The sequence below is a fragment of the Lonchura striata genome, chromosome 11 (genome assembly GCF_046129695.1).
Source record: "Lonchura striata isolate bLonStr1 chromosome 11, bLonStr1.mat, whole genome shotgun sequence".
NCBI classification, from domain to species: domain Eukaryota; kingdom Metazoa; phylum Chordata; class Aves; order Passeriformes; family Estrildidae; genus Lonchura; species Lonchura striata.
The window spans coordinates 11,424,662-11,449,670 of record NC_134613.1 but is presented as its reverse complement, the minus strand read 5'-3'; the positions used below and the strand labels follow the sequence as shown (position 1 = coordinate 11,449,670).

The following is a 25,009-nucleotide window of genomic DNA, read 5'->3' as shown; positions in this document are numbered from 1 at the left end:
AATTTCATAAGGCTGAAAGACAAAAATATTCTGCACTACAGACATTCATTCAAAATAAAATTGTACCTGTCACTAAATGCACTGGGCCAATGAAAGGCAATTTAGATTCTGTATTAGGGCCTCAGTGACCCACACAAATTAGTGTCAGCTCTCTCATCTAGTTAAACTTCATGTCCAGGCTCACTTTAATGACTTCCAAGATGAACTTGGCCCATGTTAGATGGTCAGAATTCTGCTGCCTCTGTATCAACCCAACTAATGAGCTCTGACACACTGCAGACAGAAAAGCATCAAGGCACCCAAGCCCTTGAATGGAAACGATTCTAATCCACTGTCACCACTGCTTAGCTACCGGCAATGTACAACCTTTGCAAAGGGTGGATTCTCTAGAGAATTGCCGGAGAGAATTACCGGTATGGGGCTGGGGACAGCAGCCACAACGATGCCAATAGGTGGAGGGGACAGAATGGCAGGACTTCCATTAGATATACTGGTCACACCGTTGGTTGCAGTGCCTTCTGTTTTCTTTACTGGAGACTCTCCAGGCAAAGGAGACTGCAGTTTCTGTTCTTGCTGCTTCTTCTGGATCTTACGCTGCAGCTGCTGCTTAGCATCAACAGGAGATGGCAGAGTTTTCACTTGTGGTTGAAAAGAATTACTTTCAGCAGTAGGTATAAAAGCTGAGGGCTGGGGGATCCCTTTTATTCCTGAAAACGAAAGAAGGAGAACAAATTGCAACCAAACATACCCTGTCTGCTGTGGTGACACTTCTACATCTAACAGATAATATATGGCAGGCATGTCCAAAACCATTCTGGGAACACTTCCTCCATGAGTTGCTACCATCCATTTCATGTTTAAATATATTCAGGTTCAGTTGATTCCCACATTTGTGGCAAAATTTCTGTCTATTAGACAAGCTAGGCATTAGCTGCTAAAATACTCTGTATGGGCCTCTCATTTCTAATCATGTGAAATGGCAACTTGTGTGTCAGCACAATCTCAGCCCGGTGCATTTCACTGAACTGGCAGCAGAGGGCGGCGGGCACGTTTCAGATGAGCCTTTAAAATCCAGAACCTGCCGTGGTTTTGTTTTGTTACCTGTTCTAAGGCAGCTTTAAATGAAAAATGTTTTCAGAAAGCTGTGGGTCTGTGTCACAGAGGAGCAGCTTTGATCAGATCATTATCTAATGGCCAAGGCATTAAATATAGTGTATCTAGTATCAGAATGGATGAAAACCTCTGTGTGATCAGGGATAATGGGGGAAAACAGCAAAAAGAGACAGAAAATTGTTTCCAAATCAGGGCAAGTTAGCAGATAGAAACACAGCTACACCAGCAGTCTATCTACAAACCAGCACTGTAGTAGCAACATACTCCTGTTCTAGTCAAATATGTAAGTTCAGCACGATTACTCACACACCCTGAAGCTCACATGCCCTTAAGTGCTTTAAAACACCAGGATCCTCACCACAGGAATGGGAGGATCACCATCTAAACCTGAGACCAGTGCTGATTTTCAGATCTTTACCCAGATGACCAGCAAGAACAGTAATTTTCAGCAACATGACTAAAATCACATAAATGAATGCTGAATGCTCAGAGTCAGTGTTTAAGTTTGCCCTGAAGAGAAGTGCTTTCTCAAACCAAGCTGTTACTGCTCTCTGCTGGAAGATCCCCCATTTCAACATTCAGCATTGTCTCATTACCTGCTGGTGCCCCTGCCATTACTGTTAAAGCTGCCATTGACTTGGTACCAATATAGTGACTTTTGACAAGGAAACGAGCCAATTCCAAAACTGTATCAAAAGGCTGGCTCAGCACTTTCTGGGCCCATTCACAAACAAGCCGGCAGGCTGCAGAGACGACTTCCTCATCTGCACTTTGCAGCTGCCCCGATGGCTCTGCTCCGTCCAACTAAACCAAACAAACAAAGGAGGAAAGGTTACTTGAATTAGTAAGGGTCATAAAAGCATGAAAACAAAAATAGAAAGCAAATTATTATCAGAATCACATCAGAAGTTGGAGCAGTATGCTCACAGTTTTACATGAAATTATGAGAATGAGATCACAACATCAATATCTTTCAAAATTAAATGTCTTAAAAATTTACAGGTTGTTCCCAAAGGCATTATATGGAATTGACATTCCTGGAAGAAAATCACAGACAGAATCCTAGTATTTGGAGCACCAACAATTCATTTCCCCCGTATCCAGAGTCTTGTCAACTTAGTAGTCACTACTACCTAGGAACTGCTTCTTTCACTGAACTATCTCTTCCTTAGCACTGACTTTAAAAAATATGGTAAAAGTAAAACAGAATCATAGTTTAAAATATGTATACAGTGGATAGGAACACTCTGGACATCTACCTCACCTCCTAAACTAGTTTAAGAGTATTGCAATTCATCACGAACTTTACAGAAAAAAACATTAAACACTGATTCAGAACACAAGAATCATAATAAAAATCTTAAAAGCTGAAAATATCTTCACTTTGTTTTGAAAAGCTCTGACATAAAAACAGCATAATAAATGCTAACTTGCAGAAATATATATAAATAAGCAAATACATATCATACCCCATCTCCAGTTTTATGAAAGTCAAGGTTTGGCAGTGTTGGCATATGCACAAAAGCCTTCTTCCTCAGTCCACTGTAGCAATATGTGAACAACAATTAAGGTCTACATTGTCTGCTTGTTAGCTGGGGGATAGAAGAGCAGTAATTCCTCTGATAACCCTCATAAGCTTCAAAAGCTAACTCAACACAGAACTAAGAATTCCTGTCATTAGCCTGATCTCACAGCCAGTCAGAAGTCTATCAATAGCTGCATTCTTGGCCAGGTCATTGGGTTTCTCAATCCAGGCAGAGATGCTGGGTATGATTAACTTCATTTGATGACTTAGAACAAGCACAAAACCATTCCAGGCAGCTTCAATCAGCTACTCAATATTAAAATAATTAACATAAATCTTGACTAAACTCTCTTTCTAAAACAAGATAGGACAATTAATAAAAAAAAAGTCAATCACTATTTAAAAATGCATTCTCAAACTTAGGTTCTACTTTGTTTCCTTCTCCTGAAGGACTTCCTCAAACTGAAGTTTCCCAGGACAAGATAAAAAGCCCAAGGAGTGCATTTCTTCCTAAGATTTCACACTATTCTTGAGGCACTCTCTCCTCATCCATGATAATTTTTCTGTAAAAATATAAAGACAGACTTTTTCTGACACTGATCTCATCATTTTCGTATACAAAAATATGCTCCCTTTATTATTTGTACTCACTGGTTTATAGGTCTAAAAATCAAATCATCCTTTCTTTTTCCTTTCCACAGCATCATCTGGGAGCTCACACACACTGTCTTTTCTCTATGACACACAAATCCTTTCCAGGATCACTAATTTCTCACATTCTGTAAATATGTCTGTATTCTTTCCTAGGCCATGGAGTTTGCAATTGCTTGCATTAACCTGGATGAAGCATAATTACAGTAAAAGAAATCTAAGGAGCCTGGGAATTACGGCAGGTGTGAGACAAGGTCACATTTTCATCATTCTGAATTAGAAACATTGGAAATAGAACTTAAAGAGATCCCCTGGGTCAAGCAACAATTACATTGTATGAGTTCTTCCTTAACACTTCTCTAGCTCTATCCAAACATGAGTACTAAGTTTCAGATTTCACTACTAGATAATCCAACGATGTATTCTATGAAACAGTTTAACTGACACATAACTTCTCTATTTACTACAGCATGGAAGGCTTTTTCCCTCAATGGAAGAGAAGCAATTCTGGGCTGCCTGCTAGCATTTAATTCTCTAAGTGCATGCTTCAAGTGAGACCTGGGAAAGGCCAGTACCACAGCAGATTCACTTCTTTTGGGTTCTTTTTAATTAGGGCCTACAAGCACCTCAATACCTTTTAGCCTTTTCATGGTCTCCCTGCCCTGCTTACTGCAGGGCTTTGCCTATCCAGCATGTCAGGAAGCAGTGAGAACCAGCCCTGGGGAATGCAGCAGGTAGGACATTACTTCACCATAGCTTCTAAGGGCTCTCATGGGAAGATGTAATTCTCAGCTCAGAAAAGAAAAATTCTGACTGATGAAAAAGCTGGCTTGAAAATCACTAACAGTTTTGGTTCCTTTATTCCAATATCCCTTTGCACCGAATTATAGAACTTTTTTGATGCCTTGCTGCTGTGACAACTAAGTGTCAGAACCAAATTTAAGTACTTGTTTCCAAAGTTATATCTTGCAACCTAACACTACTGCAACTAATAATTTTTAAAGAACGTTGGAAAAGTGTAGGCATTTTTTATTCAACATTACTTCTACATTTAGTCAGTAGTTAAGCCACAATGACAGATGTTCTCCAGGCAAGAGCGTAACAAGTTACTGAGAAGCATTCTAACAAAGGATATTTTGATTTGCCTCTTGTGCCTAGACGACGGGCCTTCATATTTGGAAAGACGTTTTTCATGATCTTTCCAAAGTCAGCAGCACTTAATGGGTGGTAGCCAAGATTGTCACAATAGCTCCTGCAACAAAGAGAAAGAAAGCGTGAATGGAATTGTACTTAATACAAGAGGCCAGCCTACATGCTAGACTCCAAAGGTTTTCAAAAGAAAACACTTATCCCCATCCATATTTAGAACCACATTTAACATTAATGAAGCTATCCACCACGAATTGAATGCATTAAAAATGTATAAACAGAGCTATTAATATCATAGTTTTTGCCTTGTTCTCTACTGAGTTCAAAGACAAGTCATGTGGAGACATAACAAGCAGCGGCACTATCTAGAGCACAGTTGAGATTTACTCCACATCTCAGTTTGAAGCATATGTTTCGATTCACATATTTCAGGACATAATAAAGCAGAGACCCTGCTCTAGCCAGAAGCACAGCTGAGTGTGGTAGGGCCTGCAGGAATATTTGAAAAGCAATAGGTAAGAGATGTGTCAGTGTCCAGAGAAAGATTTTGCATATAAAATTTTTATTTAGTAGACCTTAACAGAATTAAGCTTAAAAGATGCCTTCCCAGGGAACCAGCTTTATAGGCGTAACAAAAGCACATACTGAGGACCCAGTCCTCCTACCACTGTGACTCTACTGAACGATGAGAGATGCTTGATTATAGACAACCCTATTTAACAGTGCTAAATTAAAGAGATTCCAACTGCTGCTGCAAATGAAGATTGTCATGCAGCTCAGTATACAGCCTGATGATAGAGGGGAATAAAGAAACAAAACATAATTATTTTGCCATCTTTACTTGTTCTAGTAAAATGGGCACTGTCATCTGTCTTCAGTTCTCAAAAAGAGCAATAACAATTCTGATTCGGCATATGAGACATTTAAAAAATTACATTCTTGAGGCAGAGAACAAGAATTGTTGATTTTGCTGCAAAGGTGAATATGCTGGAAAATCAGAAACATAAAGGAGAAAACCAGGACCTATTTTGGAAGTACTTAAGGCTGCACAAAGACAGCAACTCCTTGCACTGTTGCACAGACATTGATGTGCTGTGGCCTAAAATGTACCAGTATAAAAACTTCTCAGTGAGATTCCCAACAGCCACAGCATCAACACGAGACAGCAACAACCTCCTATCCCGTGAGAAGTCCTATCAGCAATACACAAAAACAACCTGCCTCTGAAAAGGTGACTGCACATGATCAGTGTGGTTATCAGCAAGAGTGCAGAGAAACAATGACTTCACACCCCACAGTTGCCTCTGCCCTAACCAGGTACATACACACAAACCAACCCCGGAAACTCAGGTAGATGCAAAGGAAGAGCAGCAGTCTGAAACAGATGCTTCACCCCAGCATCACTTAGTAATGATCTGCATTCAGTCAAAATGTCTTCTCTTCAAGTTGTAGCTCTGTAGAAAGCTGTATGTATTTCTTGAGATTTATGAGATTTGTATTTATGAAATTTATTTTCTTTCACCACTGCCTTTACTTTCTCAGTAAAAATATTAGTTACTACAGAGCAAGTATCTGCTGCTTTTACCCTGGCTGTATGTTGGTATCCTCCACTTGGAAAGCACCACCACAGATTTAATGATTTTGATGATGACAAACAGCAACATTTATGCTCTTAGGTGCTGACACTCCCCTGCAGAGCCTCCCCACCACTTCCAGGGCCACTCTGTCCAAACCAGGATACATTGTCCAAACCATTGCCTACAACTGGTACACAGTCAGGCATCAGTCTTGTTTCTGTGTAGAATATCAAGAAGCTTTATATCCAATTTATATACCAACACATTTCATTTCAATGTATGTCACTCACAGAAGCTGGTTTCTAGATCTGTCCCTTTGAAGTTATTACAAAGGAATTCTCTGCTGCCTCACTGTACCCTCATAGGAATCACACATTGCTCTGTGTTTAATAAATAGATTTCTGTATGCCTTTTGTCCCTTGCATCTTGCCAGGCCTCCCTAGATTCAAACTTTAGACTGAAAATTCCTGAATGGAGGGTCTTTGCTGCTTACCAATGCTGATTACAAAACTTTAAATCTCAAATACCATTCAAAGGAGGACTCTGAATTTTTCTGCCATAGACAGTAGTATCTTTGATTAAAACTCAACAATGTCAGCAAAATAAAGTAAAAAAAACAAGCTAGCAAAATACCAGGATTAGGGACTTACTACTAACCTCAAAGTTAAAATTATTTCCCCCTTATGAGAAAATAAATAAATTAAAAGGGAATAAAGTTATCCATTCCTTGGGTCTAGCACATCTGCTGTAAGACAATCACTTGCTAGCAGTATAAACATACAGTCTAAATGGTCCCCTCTATCCCCAGTGGAAGCTCCTGCAAGCCTGTACATTCTGAGCTATCAGTATTATGGAATTTCAGTCTTCAGACAGATTACCCTACATGGCCCCTCCCCCTCCTGGCTCAGCTGAGAACCCTCCATGTCCATCTGCAGTCTCTCATTGACTTGACAGGACATACCAGGAGTGTCCTCCCCGAAGCTCTTCTCTCTGATCCTTGCACTCTTGGCACATCGCTGAGCCCAGGAGCTGTTTTGCTCTTTGAAAGGTGGGTGGGAAACAGACTGGGGGAGGGAGGGAAGGCCTAAGCAGAGACAGGAATGGCAAGGGACACGCGGTTGCTTTGTTCCTCTGTGCAGAGCTCCCCCACATGATAAGCAGAAAAGGTGCCTTTTTCTTTTTTTTGTAAGATCTTCAAATTGAATGTCCTCCAGACATAAAATACACTGGGAGCACATCTGAATTAAAATACACAAAAAAAAAATAACCAAAAAGCTGATGAAGAGAGACTATACAGCCCAGCTTACTGGGCAGAAAAAATCAGCATGAATAGCAAATGAAGAACCTATCAAATGAAACAAAATAGAATTATTGGTTTATCCAATCCACAAAACAATTGGTCTCTAAAAATGGGTTAGAGTCAAGAACCTCAGAAAGATGTAGGCTCTCATTAGGCTGACAAATAATGCTGGCACATAAATGAATCCTTATAATCAAATAGGATGGAAACCAGATGTCTGAAAACCACTAGAGAAATGAAATTGCAGGTCAGACTCCCAGGAGCAGCAGCAGAGGTGAGAAACAAGTGCTTTAAGTGGAGTTTGATTGGCTTTCAAATGAATTATATGGGTAGTTGCTTATGACACAGGACTAGACTTTGCAACACAATCAGTCCCATCCTATTCCTATCAGAAAATATATAAAAACCCTGGATAAGCACTACCCAACAAGATTAGTATGTACCTTGTGTCCTTTATGTGTTCAACAGACATGGTATACCTATACCTACTGGCCTCTTCTGTGTTAGCTTCTGAATATTTTTCTAACTTGTTGGTTAATATTCTTAACACTTAGTGCATATAATCTATGCATCAGGTGGCACCAAGTGGCCTAGCAGTCAGTAAAGCAAGGATTAATGATTTACAGACTCAAGGAAAGAGATACAGGATGACTCAAAGACCTCCTAATCCATATTAAGCGTATCAAGTGAATCTTCAGGACACCAAACTTAAATATGAATAACTTTTGTCCCTTATGTCACAGCAGTAGAAGTAAGGTAAGTGTTTACTCAAGAGTTTTCTGAATGCTCAACAAATCATTTTGTGGACAAGTAAGGATTTTGCCTGCATAAGGACTGCAGGACTGCAAATAGATTTGAAATCCTAATTCTCTAAACTCAGCTAAATCTACACATGGTTGTGTGCAGAAGGATGTTTTCTAATAGGGACAAGATACCCAAGTAAAATTGACTTACATGAAAACACTGAAAGGATCTAATGGGAAGCAGCATCCATTCACTGCATGCTGGATAACATGCTGGGCACCTCCCCTTGAGCTCCCATACTTTCTAGCCTGTATTCCCACCTAACTCTCAGAGGAAGATGGCAGAAGAACTTTGAGGACCCAACAGAAACCCAGCCTCTTACAGCTCAATGTATTCTGTCAGTACAAGCAGCATCAGAGCACCAACAAGAGGTGAACCAGTTCCCATCTACCTCCTTTCTAAAATTCAGCTGCAAGCTCTCAGCCTTCCCAAGTGCTACTGCCTTATATTGTGATGCATTTTTAATTTATCCCTTTCAAAAGAAAGATGAATCCACTCACTTTTATCCAGTTAGAAACATGAATTCACCCTTAAAATGAAGAGTAACAAAGCACAAAGAGTCACTGTATTGAGTAAGCCCAGTGAGAAGGGGCTACTGAAATGTGAAGGAGCTGAAAACACTATCAGCACTTGCCAATGGTGAACTTGTGTGGAGTGCAAGCTTCTGTCTTTCCCTCTTCATAGAAAAAAAATATGGAAGGTGATGCAGAAGGCTGGTAGTTTTGCATGATTTATTTTGACCAAAATTATTTTGACCAGGAATGAAGATGCTGGTATGATGCAGCAGTCTTCTGAAGTCCTGCACTTTTGGTTTACATATGCAGAGTGCATAAGCTTGCTTATGTGAGCTCATGAAAGATCCATCTCTACACACAGGAGAAATGGCAACTGGTTAATATAACAGAACTGAGTTTTGCGAGGTCCTAGTACCCTTAAGTAAAGAAAAAAGACATACCAAAACTAACTCACATATTTATATGCCTGTTCCTCACGTCCCACTCCAAGACTACTTCTCCTTTTGGGTGTAAGAATAGCTCATGAAAATATTCAAAGAAACGGAATGTTTTAAAAACAGAACAGAAGCTTTCAAAGGAGAGCAGATTCTAAACATTTGATATTTTTCCTGAATATTTGCTTACCACCCTTATTTTGTTAGGGAAAAAAAAATACAATACACAAATACTTGATGCAGCTACATACAAAGCCATCCAAATTTCACACTCCACAATCTGTAGATGATGATATTTCCGGGCATCTGCAGCTTGGCACAGCATGGAAGCCAAGCAGATTTGTTGCTGAAGCAGGCCATAAATTATTTAATAAGAAATATATTTAAGAATAAGGCTCCCATCTCTCTCCCGCACAGCAGCTGCCGCTGTTGCCGTGTCTGCGCAGCGGCTGCTGCTCGGGGATTGGCCACGGCGCCGTGTCTGTGCCATTGGCTGCACTGCCAGGCTGCGTCACCGCTCCTGGCCGGGCAGGAGCTCGCACAGAGGTGTGTGCATGTTTATCAACCCAGGCAAGCCAATGCCATCACGCTTCAGCTCAATCAGAGTAAAACACTTCAGCAGAGAGACTTAATTAAAGAGGCATTTGCAGAATGCAACCCTGCAATAACAATTACTAAGGGGTGAATCCTGTAGGCACTTAGGAGGTGAAGGGATTCAGCTCCCTGCAAATTACAGTAATCGTTCAGATTATGGAAATATTCATACTAGATCACAAATCTGTTATTCATCTTCAGGCAACTAGGCTGAGGATGATTATTTCTTTCCCCCTCCCCCATGGGGTATGTTCTGTAAATGAATTCAAATCCAACTTTCATCAGACAGCTCTCTCTCCCTTGCTTCTAATCACTTCCTCATTACACGGTAGCTTTGAGACTTGACAACACAGACTCACAGTGGCCTTGGTTACTGGTTTCATACATATTCAGATATATTGTGCCTCTATAGAAATCAGGTTTGCTGCAGGAAGGTGAATATTTATGCATTATTCTGGAAAGAAAGGTGCGATGGGCAAGATCATATGTGCAAAACAGCTGCAGCTATGGGGAACAATTCAACCCCTCACCCTTGTTAAGGCTGTCATATAGGTATGTAAACAAGCAGACTAGCACACGTTATAAGATCGTAACTGATGAGTTTTACCTGTGCCACTGCACAAAACAAACCCAATATTCATTCATTCACCTGATACTGATATTCACTTGTTAAGAAACACCTGTACCTTTCCTTCAGCAACTGTACATGTAATGCCTAATTTAAACATCACAATCTTATCTTCAGAGGCAGTAGTAACGAATATAGTTTGCCACAGAACACTGCACTGGCTAAAGCTGTACACATGGCACTCACTTGTACTCATCATAAACCTCCTGCTTGGGCAGGGATGTCTCGGGGTGCTCTTCCAGGGTGTTGCGTATCCACGAGAAGGCGTGCATCTGCTGGGCACGGCTGGAGGACATGGAGAGCTGATCGCTGGGGAGAGAACGAGCGGTGCTGATGAGGACATGGCTCTATAGAGGACTTAATAATTGTCTGTCTATACAGGTGGAGAGACACCAGAGACAAAAAAGGCTTGCTCCTCATGGATTTACCTATTCCTTGAGCCTTGGGCAGCAGTTTCTCCCTCTTTCACCTACAATTTAACAAAGAGACTCCACACTCCGGTCCTTGACTGATACACAGCTGCAAGTATGCAGTGACTCTTAAATTTATTATTCCTTACTGTCCACGTCTAAGCTTCTGCCCACTGAGTTGGTCAGCTGTCCTTTGGGAACACCCAGTTTTCCCAGGAGATACTCAGTGTGTTTCCTATAGGCATCTGCCTGCCTATAACCATCCTACTGGGAAGAGGTTTATTTTGTGACACTCTGATCTGCGGACAGGTTTTCTAGAACTTCCTTTAGTCAAACAAGTGTTACCAGAAATACCATCAGTTTTTTCTTTCACCCACCATCACACTGGTGTTGCTATTTTATGACTTCATACATAAACAGCGTAGGAACAATGACAAAGATTGTGAAACACTTTCTCTGATGACTCTTTCATTTCAAGATATTTATAATCACAAGCTTTTCATGCAATAAGAGATTCTAAAGTTTAAAAAAACCTCAACATCTGATCTTCAGGAAAATAAGAGTACTTAATGTTTAATAAAGGTTGCTTCTGCTACCAACATCATATGAATGATTCCTCAGCAGTTAAGTGCCACAGGAAGTAAAGCAAGTTTTCAGTATTAGCTGTTCACCTTTATACTCACATACCTTTTATCTCCATTGTTGGGACCCGAAGGCAGCTGAAGGTAGAGGTAGAGTTTCTCTAGGTCTGTAAACTTCTCAACTTCTTGCTAGATAAGGTGTTTTGGTTTGGAAAAAAAAATGTGGAGAGAGGTAGAAGAGGAAAAAGCAAGTAAGAATAGTTGAACCTGACAGCTAAAAACTGTCATCTGACAGTGTATTCCTAAATAATATAATTTCAAATAACAATATATTTATTTATGTGAAAGAACATGACTGTGAGCACTATGTGACTAGAAATGTGATTTCCTATTTTATTCACACATCATCACCCACCAGAAAGCACTTATTACAATTACAAAATTCACATACAATAAAAACAGAATCTGGAAAAATGTTAACAACAGATTGCTTCTGTAACCAGACATGTAACATGAAAACCTGATCTTGTCAGACCACACATGAAGCACCTCTGAGAATCCAGAATCACAACCAGCTATGCTGTAACAGCATAGAATGCCAGATGTGATCCTGCAATCCACTATATTTACTAATAGTTAAGTGTCATAGACTTTCATGAAGCTATTTAAAAACCTATATATGTACATATGTATTTTTTTGTTTCCTTTGAAAATCAGTTATTGAAATTGTTACTGCACACAAGCTCTTCATTTAACACCCATCTCAGTTATGCCCGACTCCCCCTCCAAAGGATACCAGCTGAGGATCAGACAGGATCCTCACAGATAAAACTTCCCCTGGTGTATGCAGTCAGTGACTGCTACACAGAGACTAGATTTTGGTCATCTGAAACCAGTACATGGACTTAAAAATAGAAGGAAAATGAACTGTGATAACATGCTTAGGGCCTCAGCAGCAATGCAAAGAAAGCCATGAACAGGAAGCACAGGGGGTTTCCTTTGGGAAGATGCTACAGAAACACTGCCTGAGCTGGTGCTCCATCAGGACAGAGTTCGAGACTCACATGATCCTTTTTGAAGTCAGAATACAGCTTCTGGATTACTGCTAACTCTCTTTGTCTTTACTGGTGTCTTACTGCCAATGTAACATTTTCCAGAAGCAACAGAAAAGAGGAGGGACCAACATGCAGTGAGACCTGGATCACTTCAGCAGTGAGCAGAATGGGGAGTGAGGAAACCAAAAACCTGAACTTCACTTTAAACTGGGGCTCCCTACCAGACCCCGTCACATCCAGACCAACCTTGCCAGCACAAAACTGACAGCAGCACAGGAAGGAGGTTCCACTTCCTCCTCCCAGCCCCCAGACCCTGCACAAGGACTGGTGGGACATGGTATGCAGGGAAGGGAGCTGGGAGAGCGCAGGGTCTCAACAGTCCCAGCCAGCAAACCCCAGCCCAGAAGTGCAGCACAGAACGGGGCCACCAGCGATGCCACAGACCTGCCCAGAGCCAAGAGAAACACTTCCAGCAGCACACAGGTAACATAGACACTGGATGTGTTGCTTTTGTAAGCTGAAGCAAACCACTGCATTTGGTTGGGTTTTTTTTCTCTGACAAACTCTTGAAATTTGCTGACACCAATTTCTGTGTGGCTCTACAGCAGCTTACACAGCAGTGGTGCTCAGACCACACAGTATCCAGAGAGGTATTTCTTAATAATGGGTGCATTTTGTCAAATTCTCTGTTTCGTCTTTCCTGGATGAATAACAACAGCATTTAAATTGGTGGGTTTTCCTTTAGCAAGTTCATTATTGCAAAGTCAACGCTCTAATCATCTTTGAGAAGACAGAAATTTAACAAGAAACTTTGTACTTCATTATTAGACATCCTCTTGTCCAAGGAACTTAGCCCTTTTTGTTTTAAATGACAAAAGCCCAAGCAGCACACCAAAGGACACTGTCTGGGTGGGACTACCTTGCATGGTAAGCACTATTTCATGAGACAAAAGCATCCCAGGCAAAATAAATTCCCCCGCCACACCCCGTGAGTCTGACACTGAAGTGAAAGACAAGTTCTCCCTTCCAAATCTATGCCCAAGTGCAACACAGGAGGCAAGGTTTTAGAAGAAATATGAAACCTTCCACCAAAATACATTGCAGTAGTTTCAGTGCCCACTGCAGCTGAAGCCATTTCTGGGTCATGGTAGGATGAACGGGCTGTGTGAAGGGCCCTGTCTGAGCCTCTCTGCTACACAGTCCCCTAATTAAAGAAAAACAAAACAACAAAAAGCCCCAACAACAAAAGAAAAAAATGTGACTGGGATTGTGTTAGCAGAACCTTTTCCAAAGGATGTGAATGAGCCAGTCACTCTCCCATGAGCAAAACTGCATCACTGCATCTGAGGTGGCTGATTACAGCTTCCTCTCATCCATCCATGGCAGAGGCAGCTGGAGAGTGATGTGATCTCACTGTCTGCACTCTAGCCCCACTCCTCTCCATTCCTGGCCCTAGGCAGCACTTTCTGCACAACTCCTTCAGCTTCCAGCAACAGTAGCAGGGAAACCCTGGAACACAGGACCTCCTCAGAATGGGAGAATTAAAAGAAGTCACAGGCAGTTCACAGAGGTAATCCTACCTGGCTGATAATTAGATAAACCTAAGCTTATTAGATGAGACTGAATCTATTTAGAGAAAATCATCTTGAAATTGAGTAAGTGGCAGCAAGGAGATAGAGTGTGGCAGTCAGTGCAAGTAGATTTGGGAAAGACAAAAAAGCATTTTGTTCAGTTAAAATTTGTTAAACAGTGTTTTGTTTAGGCTGTTTTCTCTACACATACCTGAAACCCTCAAAACTTGGTTACAGTCTTGGTAAGTACAGTCTCTTCAAACTTAGCTGACATCCATCAGTTCTCAATGCTAAAAGTCTGGTGAATCCAGTAATAACTGCACTTGTTGTTGCTACAATTGTTCAAAGCATCAAAAATTTACAATTCTTAATGCAATCAGGATCACAGAATTTGGGAAATTGGAGGAGCACTTCAGGTGCTCTACTAACTGACCAAGAAGAAAATGGTTCGTTCATTCTGTGTTATTCTTTGTGCTAGGCTGGATGCATATGGAAATAAGTAAAAAGAAACAAGAACACAAAATATTCTATTAATTCCCACCCCAATCCCCAAATACGTCAACAGTGTGGAAAAAATAGGTCATAAGAGTGGAAGAGAAAAGGAATGATGCTATTTGAGTGGCATCAAAAGGAAGAATGTGATGTTGGCACCATCTTGGACAAACTCCCCTTTGTGCAGCCTGTTAAAGCTTATGCTACTGTTGTTCCAAAAACCACAGAGCCTAGGCTATATTGGGGGAATCCTTTTCTGCTATTTAAAAGGATCTAAGTAAAAATCCTGCTTGAAGTATCCTGACCTTGACTGACTGATTCTATCACATCAGATGAAGATGGTCTAATTCTCCAAAGGCTATTTATAAATCATATTTCTTGAAGTTGCATTAGAAAAATGCAGAAGCATTCTAAACTGCTTGCAGGACACTGAGGTGTAAAGCCAGCACAAAGCATTGCCTCTGGTACTCATGCTCTTCACACATGACCTTTATCCCCTGCAATTGGAACCATAAAAACAAAGGAAGATTCAAAGAAGATGGGGAACAGGCAATGTTCATACTAATTTTTACAACTTGCCTTCAATTTAGCCAAAAATCTATCAAGCACTCAAAATACCTCCATAATCCTATATACTGAGACAGAAAAACTAAGGGCAAAGAATTAAAAACCTCAAGTCACAGCTAAGCAAAGACTTTCCGTAACACATAAAGAAACACGCATCTCTGCGATTTCTGTTCCGACAGTTACCAAATACAGACAGATAACTACAGAAATGCACAAAATAAGTAGCAAACAAATTAAACCACACAGATCTGCTCCAAATGAATCTGTCCTTTTCATGCCTAAGATAGACAAAGAGCAAGATTGTCATTGAAACAGATGCAACTTTCTTTATAATTTTAACAGGCATTTTGATTGAGCAAAATAAACACCTGTGAAATAAACCATAATGACCAAAATTATGTGGGATAGGGTTTTTAAAAATGAAAATAGCAGGTTTTGATATCTGCTTCCATTCTGGGAGACACTAACTTGCCACTGCAAGTTTCTGCAACATAAAGAGACAAAGATCTATTCAGCATAAGGTTAAGGACTTAATCTGTGCTATAGGAAACAGAGTTTATTCATGCTTCTGCCTGAATCAGAGAACCTAGAGATCTGAACATGAATCTCCAAACCCAAAGAATATATTTCAGGGTTCCTGACCTTGGTGGATTGTTTCTCTTCTTCTGGTTTCCTTTGACTGCTCATCTACTGTCAGGTCACAAACATTAGTCAAGCTTCATTTCAGAGCTGTCAAAAGGGATTACCAAAGGAAAACTCCAAGCAAAAAACCCATGTGCTTTTTCTGGATTGTTTACCTAGTCAGGCCAAACTTTAAATAAGATAGAAGAATATAGTAAGAAACAATCAGAAGAGCTGCTACTTCTGTCATGTACACAGTGCAAATGTCATTCAAATTTGAACTACTTGAAATTTCCATAATGAAAGCAGAATTACAAGTTATTTTTGTCCTCAAGTTTGGATAAGGGGAGCTGAAGGCCAGGGACACCGCAAGCTTTATGCAAGACTACTGTTTTAGAGAGCATGGACTGCTCTTAATATTTCTTTCCACATTTTGAGTATTTATAGACAACTATACTCTAATCAAAGTGAAAAAGGCTGTGCCAATGGCAATGTAACTTGCACCTACTGGCAGAAAGGCCCTGAAATTTGTCATACTTCAGCAGAACAAATATCTATTATTTAACAACGAGAACTAAAAATAGCAAAGTAGTCAAGCATTCTCCCCACTCTATGAATAGAGAAACAAAAAGCAAAGGTGAATTACTCTGGGTCAGATGGTTTGTTGGAACTATCACCAAGACAGAAAATAACTAATACTAAAAACACCCTTTTATTCTAGAAAGCAGCTAATATATACATTTTATATACTTTACCTCAGCAGAAGGAGGAACATATTCCATGTGTTAAACATTCCAAACAAGCCCTAAAAAGACATGGCAACTTTTTTCTGACAGTGCCCAAGCACAGCTGCCAAGGGCTCATGGAACTTCTGCCTGTCTTCTGCAGGGCCCAAGAGACAAGTGGCACCTTTGCTGCCACAGCACTGACAGACACTGCCTCAGCACAGCCACAGCACCAGCAGCTCTGGTTTCCACAGCCATTGATCCAGCACTCTCTCACCAGCACTGACCTCTTTTCAGAGGACTAAGGAAAGAAACCTTGGCCTTCCTGCTGAGTGACTATATGGAGCAAATAATTTTAAAAATCAGGTTCAAAAGTTCACTTAGTATGTGGCTACAAATATAACAAGTGAAATCATAAGAGAATCTACTGCTAGACATGTTTACTACAGTTAAAAAGATGCTACAATGAATTTTTAATGACTGTTTACACCACAATTCTTGCTAATTATCTTTTTTGGATTGCACAGTATACAATGATTTTTCTTATGATCTCCCAGAAAATGACAGTAATGTCGGAATGTGAGTGGTGCAGTGTAACAAGTTGAAGGCAGGTAACTCTGGACTCTTGTTTGAGCAGCTGCAGTCTCAGTGCCCTCACACTGAGAGCTCTGCCGTGAGCCACCTCCACACCAGGCTACTGCCATCACCTCTGCTTCTTCCTGCTTCTCTCCCTCCTGAACTGAGCTGAACTTGGCAGCCTACAAACATTTGTGTGCAGCTCTGCACATGGGGCTGTGACTGATGCTAAGGAAGGATTCAGGGCTACACAGACACAGCCTTTCAGTTCAACACGCTTTTAGATTCTGTCTTGCAGCTCACAGTTTTCCAAAGCACTTAAAACCACAGAAACAATTTTGCCAGAATTCAGGTATATTTTGATTTCCTTAAACTATTCTGATCTTGGATTTTTCTTTTTTAAACCTGAACAGCATTAGATCTACCTTTGCTAACCTAGAGTGACTTTTCCACTGTTGACACAACTCCTCTGAACTCATCAGCAGGACAGACAAGGAGGCATCTGGAACAGAAAACTAGACCATCAGGACACTGCTGCTCTTGACTTGTTCCAAGTCAAGCCATGGAGACTGCTTTGTGTCCAGGACTTCTCTGAGACCTATCCAATACCCTCAATGCAAACTGATAATCCCTGCCTCAGTATACAAAGTCCATAAATCTGCAGAATTTAATGCAGAAATAGTCCTATCGTAATTCCATTTTCTTAAAACAGACTGCCAAAAGTAGATGACTGGTTAGCCTCCTACTTATTTACTCCCTCTCCAATGCTACTTAGAAACATCCCAACATCCCTTTTTTTTTTTCTACAAAAATAGCTGGTGTTAAGAGTTTTACAAATGCAGTTTTGCAATCTGTCCTTTTACCACTGAAGACTCGCATACAAAATTAAGATTTAAGGCACCTGCTTGGTGTTCACAAATGTCAATAAGGAATAAAGGGGACAAAAATTACATTCTGCATCCCTATTCACACTATGTGCATCCAAGAACTTTTAAACAGAAGTTAAATGGGGTCTAAAGTTTATCTGAAACATAGTAAAGCTTTAAATTTTATACAATAATTAATTAAAAAATTTTATGGCAAGACAATTCAGAATTAAGCTTTAATTATATGGCTTCGAAGAGTATTCTTTGTTATCTCAGCCATACTATATGAAAGTATTCAGATGGTTGCTTATGACACTTCTTTGTCTTATCCACTGGTACTTCTGGATGAAGTGCTGAAGGTAGAAAGTCAGGATAAGCAATTCCTTCCAGTCCTAAGATTTATGAACTCAAGACTCTGATTTAAAAAAACTTGCAACCCGCTCACTACTAAAAACAAATAAAACCTCTTTCTGAACTAGTGCTTCCTAAAAATAATCTCTTATCACTGCCTAGATCCTGTCATTTTAATGCACAAATGAAGATGATGTTTTTGCAATTCAAGGGCCTTTCCCACTTTAAAAAATTATCTCTCTGCCCTGAGCAGCACAGCAGAGCTAACAGGACCTGCAGTGTTGCACATTTCTGTGAAAGTACCTGAGATGGTAACTAATTTTCATCACATTCAGTGGTAGTACCTTCAAGTACTGCTAAGGAAAGGCTTGATAATAGCTGTCAGTCTCTAGAGCCATCTATTTTGGTCTTGCAGCTCATTAAATATTGAAAAGCATTCTGGAGTTGTACTTACCAAAATGCAGTCCACTTTAGATTGTACAGTTTTGCTAGATGTGAGGGAAGAAAGAGAGAAGAGAAATATAGAATTAGTCTAAAATCAATGACAAAAACATTACATATAAGAATTTCTATCACTGCACTACAGGCTTTATATCTTACTCTGAATTATCCTACTAGTCTATGGATTACATAGTAATCCATAGTCTAGCTAGTCTAGTAATCCATAGTCAGCTATTTTCCTGTAGAAAGTCACCCAAACTTAACTGCTTGCTAGAATTCTTGCTGCTTGTTCTTTTACATCAGAATTGATTTTTTAAATTAAATACCACTGTAACTATTATCCCAAGCTGCAATGCAGCCAGGATGGATATCACAACTTTTACTGTAGCTCTTATATAATTCAAATGCTTTTGACTTGTTTATCTGTAAACACAATTAACATCCCCTTCTCCCCATGCTTCAGTAAATCCCACCACTTCAAGACATGTACTTCTAGCTTTCCAAAGACCTGCTACAAAGCACACAGCTGTTATTCCACTGGCAACTCTGGAGTTTTCCAAGTTAGTCTCTCTACCTCCCAGCTGGCTTATTAAGACTACACTGGGTGGGGATTCAATAGAAATATGCCAGGAATGACCTCAGTGCATGCACCAAGGCGGGCAAACAGTATGGAACTTATTATACTTCCTATAAACACACCCATGAGCAGCTCTTGTGTTTCTTAAGGGTGCTGTACTTCACATGCTTCATCTGACAGCATTAGTTGAAGGCATTGTACCACTGCTCTGAAGGGGAGCAGGTTTCCCACACAGAAAACCCTAGCCTGAACACATACTGAACAAGCATCAAACAATTATTTTTTTGAGTTCAGAGAGCAATTATTTATTTTCCTAGTAAAATAAAACATAATTCAATCTCCTTAAACAACAAAACATCTCATGGAAGCTATTTTACTTTTGTACAGGTGCTAAAAAAGCTAGACTAAGTTAGGCAGCTGATGGCTCTCCTAAAACTCTAAGTAAGAAACACGCAAAACAAATGGCTCTAGTGTCTGGTGGTGATAGGAACCAGCATCTACTGTTCCATCAGATGCTCAGAGGCAGGAGTTTAGTTGCCCTGCTCATTACACCACTTCCACTTTGAAACACAACAGTCTAAAAATCTGTTTCGTAGAGGCTGCTAACACTGATGCCCCTTCCCATACCAGAAAAGCTCGGGTTAGAGTGACAGAATACAATAAAAGATTTCAACAGGTAAGAACATTTGACAAGTTCACTGAAGCAGATCCATCAGCAGCCATCCACTTCAGCTGACTTTGTGTAGGAGAAGCCATCAGGTGGGTAGACAGGAACACAGAGACAATAAAACAGAGCTGCCGGAGATTTTGAAGAACAGAGAGTACCAAGGATGGTAATATGGAAGTTTTGCCTTGCCTTGGGAAAGGTGCAGCAGCTGAAGAAGGGAACCTAAATGTCATCTCACTTGTCAAAAACCACCATCTTAGCAGAAAAGTCAATGGACACCAAGCATGGAAACCTGCTGCTGCTGCATGTTGCCAGTGCACCTGACCCAAAGCTGAGGAAATTGATGGGGATGCTCCAGCAGCACTTCTCCACCCTGGACTCCACCACTGCCTCCAACCCCGAGCAAGGTCTCACAGTTCCTGTGCTGCTACAGATCAACAGCCTCTCCTACAAAGCAGCAGGCAACAGGAATCAGGCAGATGTACCCATTCTTGTACCCAAACCTCTTGTATGGCTTCACAAGGCAGCTTACACAGAAAGGGTGCATAAAGGGCAAGGGGATGAAGGGTACAGACATAGGAAACTTAGCCCAAACACACCCTCTACAGACTTGCAAACACCATGCACTGGGCTTTTCAGGAGAGCACATTCCAGCCAGGACAGCTTCCCTTCTGCCAACCTGAGCATCAGCACGCACATTTGCATTAACATCTTCTTGCAAAGAGAAAGGCAAGTTGCCAGGAGGCAGCTGGGCAGGAGATCCCTAGAGCTGTCCTTTTATCTCCAAATATCAGTCTGAGTCAAGAATTGTAAACTCTCAAATTTAGTTCAGGCTCTTTCAGTTGTGACCTCTGCTCCTACAGCACCGATCAACAGTGTTGAGGAGCTGCAGCAGAGGAGCAATAACAGGGCCAGTAAATACAGCTCACTTTGTTTCCTTTTTGTAAACTGGTGGCACAAAAAGGACCGTCAAGCTCATGTCCTCCAATCTGCAATCAGATGTTGTGACATTTTAAAAGGCAAAGGTCCCACTGCTTCAACAGGGCTAAGTGTGATCTCTATTTAAAACCCAATTTTTCCATCTTCTGCTCCACACTCTTGAGTATACTTGGAGGACACAATCAAAATTTGTTAGTGGTAAACTGAGGTGTCTTTCTTTCTAACCAGAGCACAGGTAAATGTTGCTTCACTTTATAAACCTTGTGCCTAACAACAAAAACGCTTATTTCCCTTCCAGCAGAAGCAAATTCAAGCAGTGGCAGCCCTGAGGAATGAGCCCTTTGACTGGGACAGTACTGGGAGTGACCTTCTCATGGACCTGAGCACTGCAGAGAAACAATCCATTTGGTGACAATGGAGGATACATCCCCAGCACATCAGGAGATAAAAGGACAAGTGACAAGAAGTGGCAAAGGGACAGACATCCCAGTTACACCTGCCACCTTTGTTTATTTTGCCCCACTTCTTCTTCTCTAGCAGGACATGCATGCTTTGAAAGCTGAAGTTTCATTTACAAGTCAGTCAGTCTGCTTCTGTCCCTGCCAAATGCATCCCATACCTAATTACTACTGCAACTACCATGCATGCAACCAGCAATCCCAAAAACCAGGCTGAATCAGGCCCTTCACAGAGCCATTTCTAACATCTGGAGGCCATTACCCACACATTTTGCTGCAAGCCTAGGAGTAGCTGCAACAGAGCAGCAGGAATTATATTCTTTCTCTAATGAAAAGAACCACTTTAATCTATTTGGAACCTAAACCCATTAGAAACTCAGAAACTGCACCTAAAGCCCGCAGCCAGCATTGTTCCTCCTGGAGGCTCATTGTGATTCACCCCCACCTAGAAGCACACCTGGTGTTACTCTCTTTCATAGCTCTAGTCTCCCTCAAGTTAGTCTACTTACTTGATCCAAAAATTAATTCAGGCTACTTCAAGCAGTTTTATCCAGGACAAGATCTGTCTCTTGTGAGCAACAACAAATATGGCTGCTTTTACAGCTGCCTTGGATTTGCCAACTTGTGCTCAATGACCCAACACAAGAACTGTGCAGCATAAAATTTTATATCAAAACCATGTATGTCCTCCAATAAAAAAATACAGACACTATCACAACCAAAAAGGAGGCACTTATTCAGTGGGTGCCATCCTATTGACTGTTTCAAAGTTAAGGCGCACAGAGTAACTCAAGAGGGACCCTATTGTACTGTCTAGAGCAATGCTCCTCAAAAATGTCAACTCTGATGTGCACTGATGGTGTTCAGAGCCATCTGGCCATTTCTGGTCACCTATCCACCAGCCACTCAAAAGAGAAAATGAGGTTTCTTTGTCTGTGCTTGGAGAAGCAGCACAGGGCAGCTCCCTACAAAAGCTGCTGTGTCTCATGGAGAACCCCAGACCCTACAACTTCCCAGAGACCCACGTGTTGGCTGTTTCGGGTCTGCAGCAAAAAGCCTTACAGGAAGAGGCAAGACCTCTGAAGGATTCTTGAAGGTAAATTTCAAAGGCTGTAGCGATTGACACTTCTAAAGGCTGAAGACAAACTCCTCAAATTATCTTTGGGAGAATGATGAGGAGAAATCAGATGAAAGTATTTCCTCAAACTGCTCTTCTATCTTCTGCCAAAGTATGCATTTCTGTTTTCCCTGACCTATTTATGTACTGTTGCTCAGAATAGCCCTGACTTGGCATGGGCAGAATGAGGAGTGTGTTCTCTTCTCAGGTGAGCAGCTGAGTTCACTTTGCACTGAGGGAGAGAGAGGGAAAAAAGCAGAAGAATAAGGCAAGGAGATGCAATTCTTTTTTCTAAGTGGCATAAAACCAGATGCTGCCAACCTTCCTCTAATTAAGCAATACTTTACTTTCAGGAAGAGGCAGCTGAATTGTACTGAGCAATATAGGACTATTGTATTACCAGAAGTGGCACAATTGAGTTGTTCTGAGCATGAGTACCTCCTTAATGTTGCAAATAAGAGAAGCCATCTAACTACAAGGGGTAAGAGAAGCTTTATGTTGTGAGACCAGAAAAAGGGAGGTGGCTGCGAGAAATAAAAGAAAGCCCTTGAATTTATCAGCTACTGCCTGGTTAACCCTGAGCCTTCCCAAAGCCTGCACAGCACTGACACTAACCCTTAGCAGCTTTGCAGCTGAGAGCATTCAGCCCCTGTGAAAGGCACAGCCTGACCAGCACGGTGGGAGCAGAGTGAACACTCACCCTGCAGCACAGCTCCTCTCCTGGGACACTCACCCAGAGCACGATGCTGCCACTGGGGCTCCTGGGCTGAGTCCCTGGGGACAGCAGCACCTCCAGGACATCGCTGTGCTGCTCCAGCCCCGAAAGTCACACATCTCTCACCATCCAGGCACTGGCAGGGCACTCATCCCTCAAATGGAGGAGGATGTCAACAACAGCAGAGCCAGCTCAACCAAACTCAGCAGACACGCACAGCTACCATTTGTTGTGCAGAATTTAATAATGGTTTGAGTAGGTGGTCACATGTGGGAAGCCCAGAGTGATTTTTTCATCGAAAGTTTGGTGCATTCCACAAAATTACCACAGATACTCTGTATCCCATTCAGCCCAAGATTGCAAATATTTGCAAGAACTGAAACATCCTCCTGAAAACAGCGTCTGTATAGCTATGTTTAATGTGCTTACCACTTATTGGACAGTCTAGAGAAAACATTATTTCTGCCAAACCATAATGCAATTGATGAAAAGAAACTGCTTTCCCTAACTGCTCATAACTGAGCCTTACATCTGGAAGGCAGGGCTTAACTCCTGACCAGACAGCAAGGGCTCCCCTCTGCAGGGGCTCCGTTTCCAGTACTAGAGTATTAAGTTACATTATTACCCAACATGCAGGACTTACAGCAAAAAGTTGCAACTAAAATGGAAAACCCTAGCGGGCAGTTACTTACCATGGGCACAGTTACCTAGTTATTCACCTCAGACTGCAAACCACCCTCTCAGCCATTTGAGAGAGAAAATGTTTACAAAGTTATAAAATAAAAGTCCTTTGGTAATATGGAAAAACCAAAAGCCCATCAGGGACTGTTCAGGCCACAAGAAAGTTCTGAGTGGCTCATATGTAGTGTATGGTGACACTGCTGCCCTGGTATTTTACTCACACCTGAAAACAAGCCTTCCACATGAGAAGAATACCCAAGACAACACTTGGAGCTGTCTGCCAAAGAAGGAATGTCTTGGCCATACGTCCTTTCAAAAATTACTTGGATCTGAAATGGCTCCATTCCCCAGGGCATCAGCTGTTCCCCCATACCATCCCCAAGGTTGTTTGTCAACCTGCTTAGCAACAGGCCCTGGGGGCACTCTGGAAGGGCTGCCCCTGTTGGGAGCAGTAGCACCAGAGCAGCACTGCCAGGCACGGGTCTCCCAGGCACAGGAGGCACTTGGGTGTTGACAGCCCCCAAGAACTCCTCCTGTGTGGTGTCCTGCTGCCCCTTTTCCTCTTGCAGAAATCCACTTCAGCTCCCAAGGAAAACAAGTCAGAGTCCACTACAAAGTACCAACAGTGACAGAATTGGCAAAGCCATCTTTCTGAAAGCCTTGTTAAAATAGGGAAGGTCATTATTAAACTGACCACATACCCTTTCGGAAAGATTCAGTCTGAATTCCTACTCTGACGACATCAGGTGACATTTAAAAAAAAGAAGCTCTATTTACTCTGTGTGCTGTGAGGAACCACTCAATAAAAGGATTACCAACCCCATTACAGTAAGTGGTACTATCAGAAAGGTACTATTATCACATCCTTACCACGACAAGCACTGTGTCCCAGCAGTGCCTGCAGCAATCAGCCCTTAATTCTAAATCTTACTGAATTAATGCTTCTCTTTCTTAGACTAACAGCTCTAAATATATCTTTATATAACCTTCCACTCAGAAGCACAAAGAAATGTTAAACTGGAGCCAAGGATCATCTAAGGAGAAAATTATGAAACAGCCGCCTATGTGTGCTGCTACTCAATTAACATCTTAACATATGCCATGTTACATTGTCTGGCTTGGCTCACAGTGATAAAGAAGTAAAATGGCTGTAAAAGCATTTCAATTAAATATTTAGAAAGCAGAGCTGCACAAGGTTGAAACATGTTTGAATTAGCAAAATGACGACTATCCATACTGCTCGGCTAATGCCGTAAGAGCTCTAGCACGGGGCACCAAGCGAGGAAAGCACAGCCAGGCATGGCCCTGC

General features: G+C 41.4%; 1 protein-coding gene across 1 annotated transcript in view; it reads right to left on the bottom strand.

Moving 5' to 3' along the window:
• The window catches only part of RFX7 (regulatory factor X7), a 47,806-nt gene that overhangs the window by 7,798 nt on the left and 14,999 nt on the right, over nucleotides 1-25,009 (bottom strand). The window contains exons 2-8 of the mRNA XM_021537403.3: nucleotides 18,560-18,593; nucleotides 11,388-11,470; nucleotides 10,477-10,599; nucleotides 4,425-4,541; nucleotides 2,583-2,667; nucleotides 1,710-1,917; nucleotides 412-707 (exon numbers count right to left, since the gene is read on the bottom strand). Coding sequence (XP_021393078.3) covers nucleotides 412-707; nucleotides 1,710-1,917; nucleotides 2,583-2,667; nucleotides 4,425-4,541; nucleotides 10,477-10,586 — 816 coding nt within the window. The 5' untranslated portion in view covers nucleotides 10,587-10,599; nucleotides 11,388-11,470; nucleotides 18,560-18,593. The remainder of the gene's footprint in view (nucleotides 1-411; nucleotides 708-1,709; nucleotides 1,918-2,582; nucleotides 2,668-4,424; nucleotides 4,542-10,476; nucleotides 10,600-11,387; nucleotides 11,471-18,559; nucleotides 18,594-25,009) is intronic.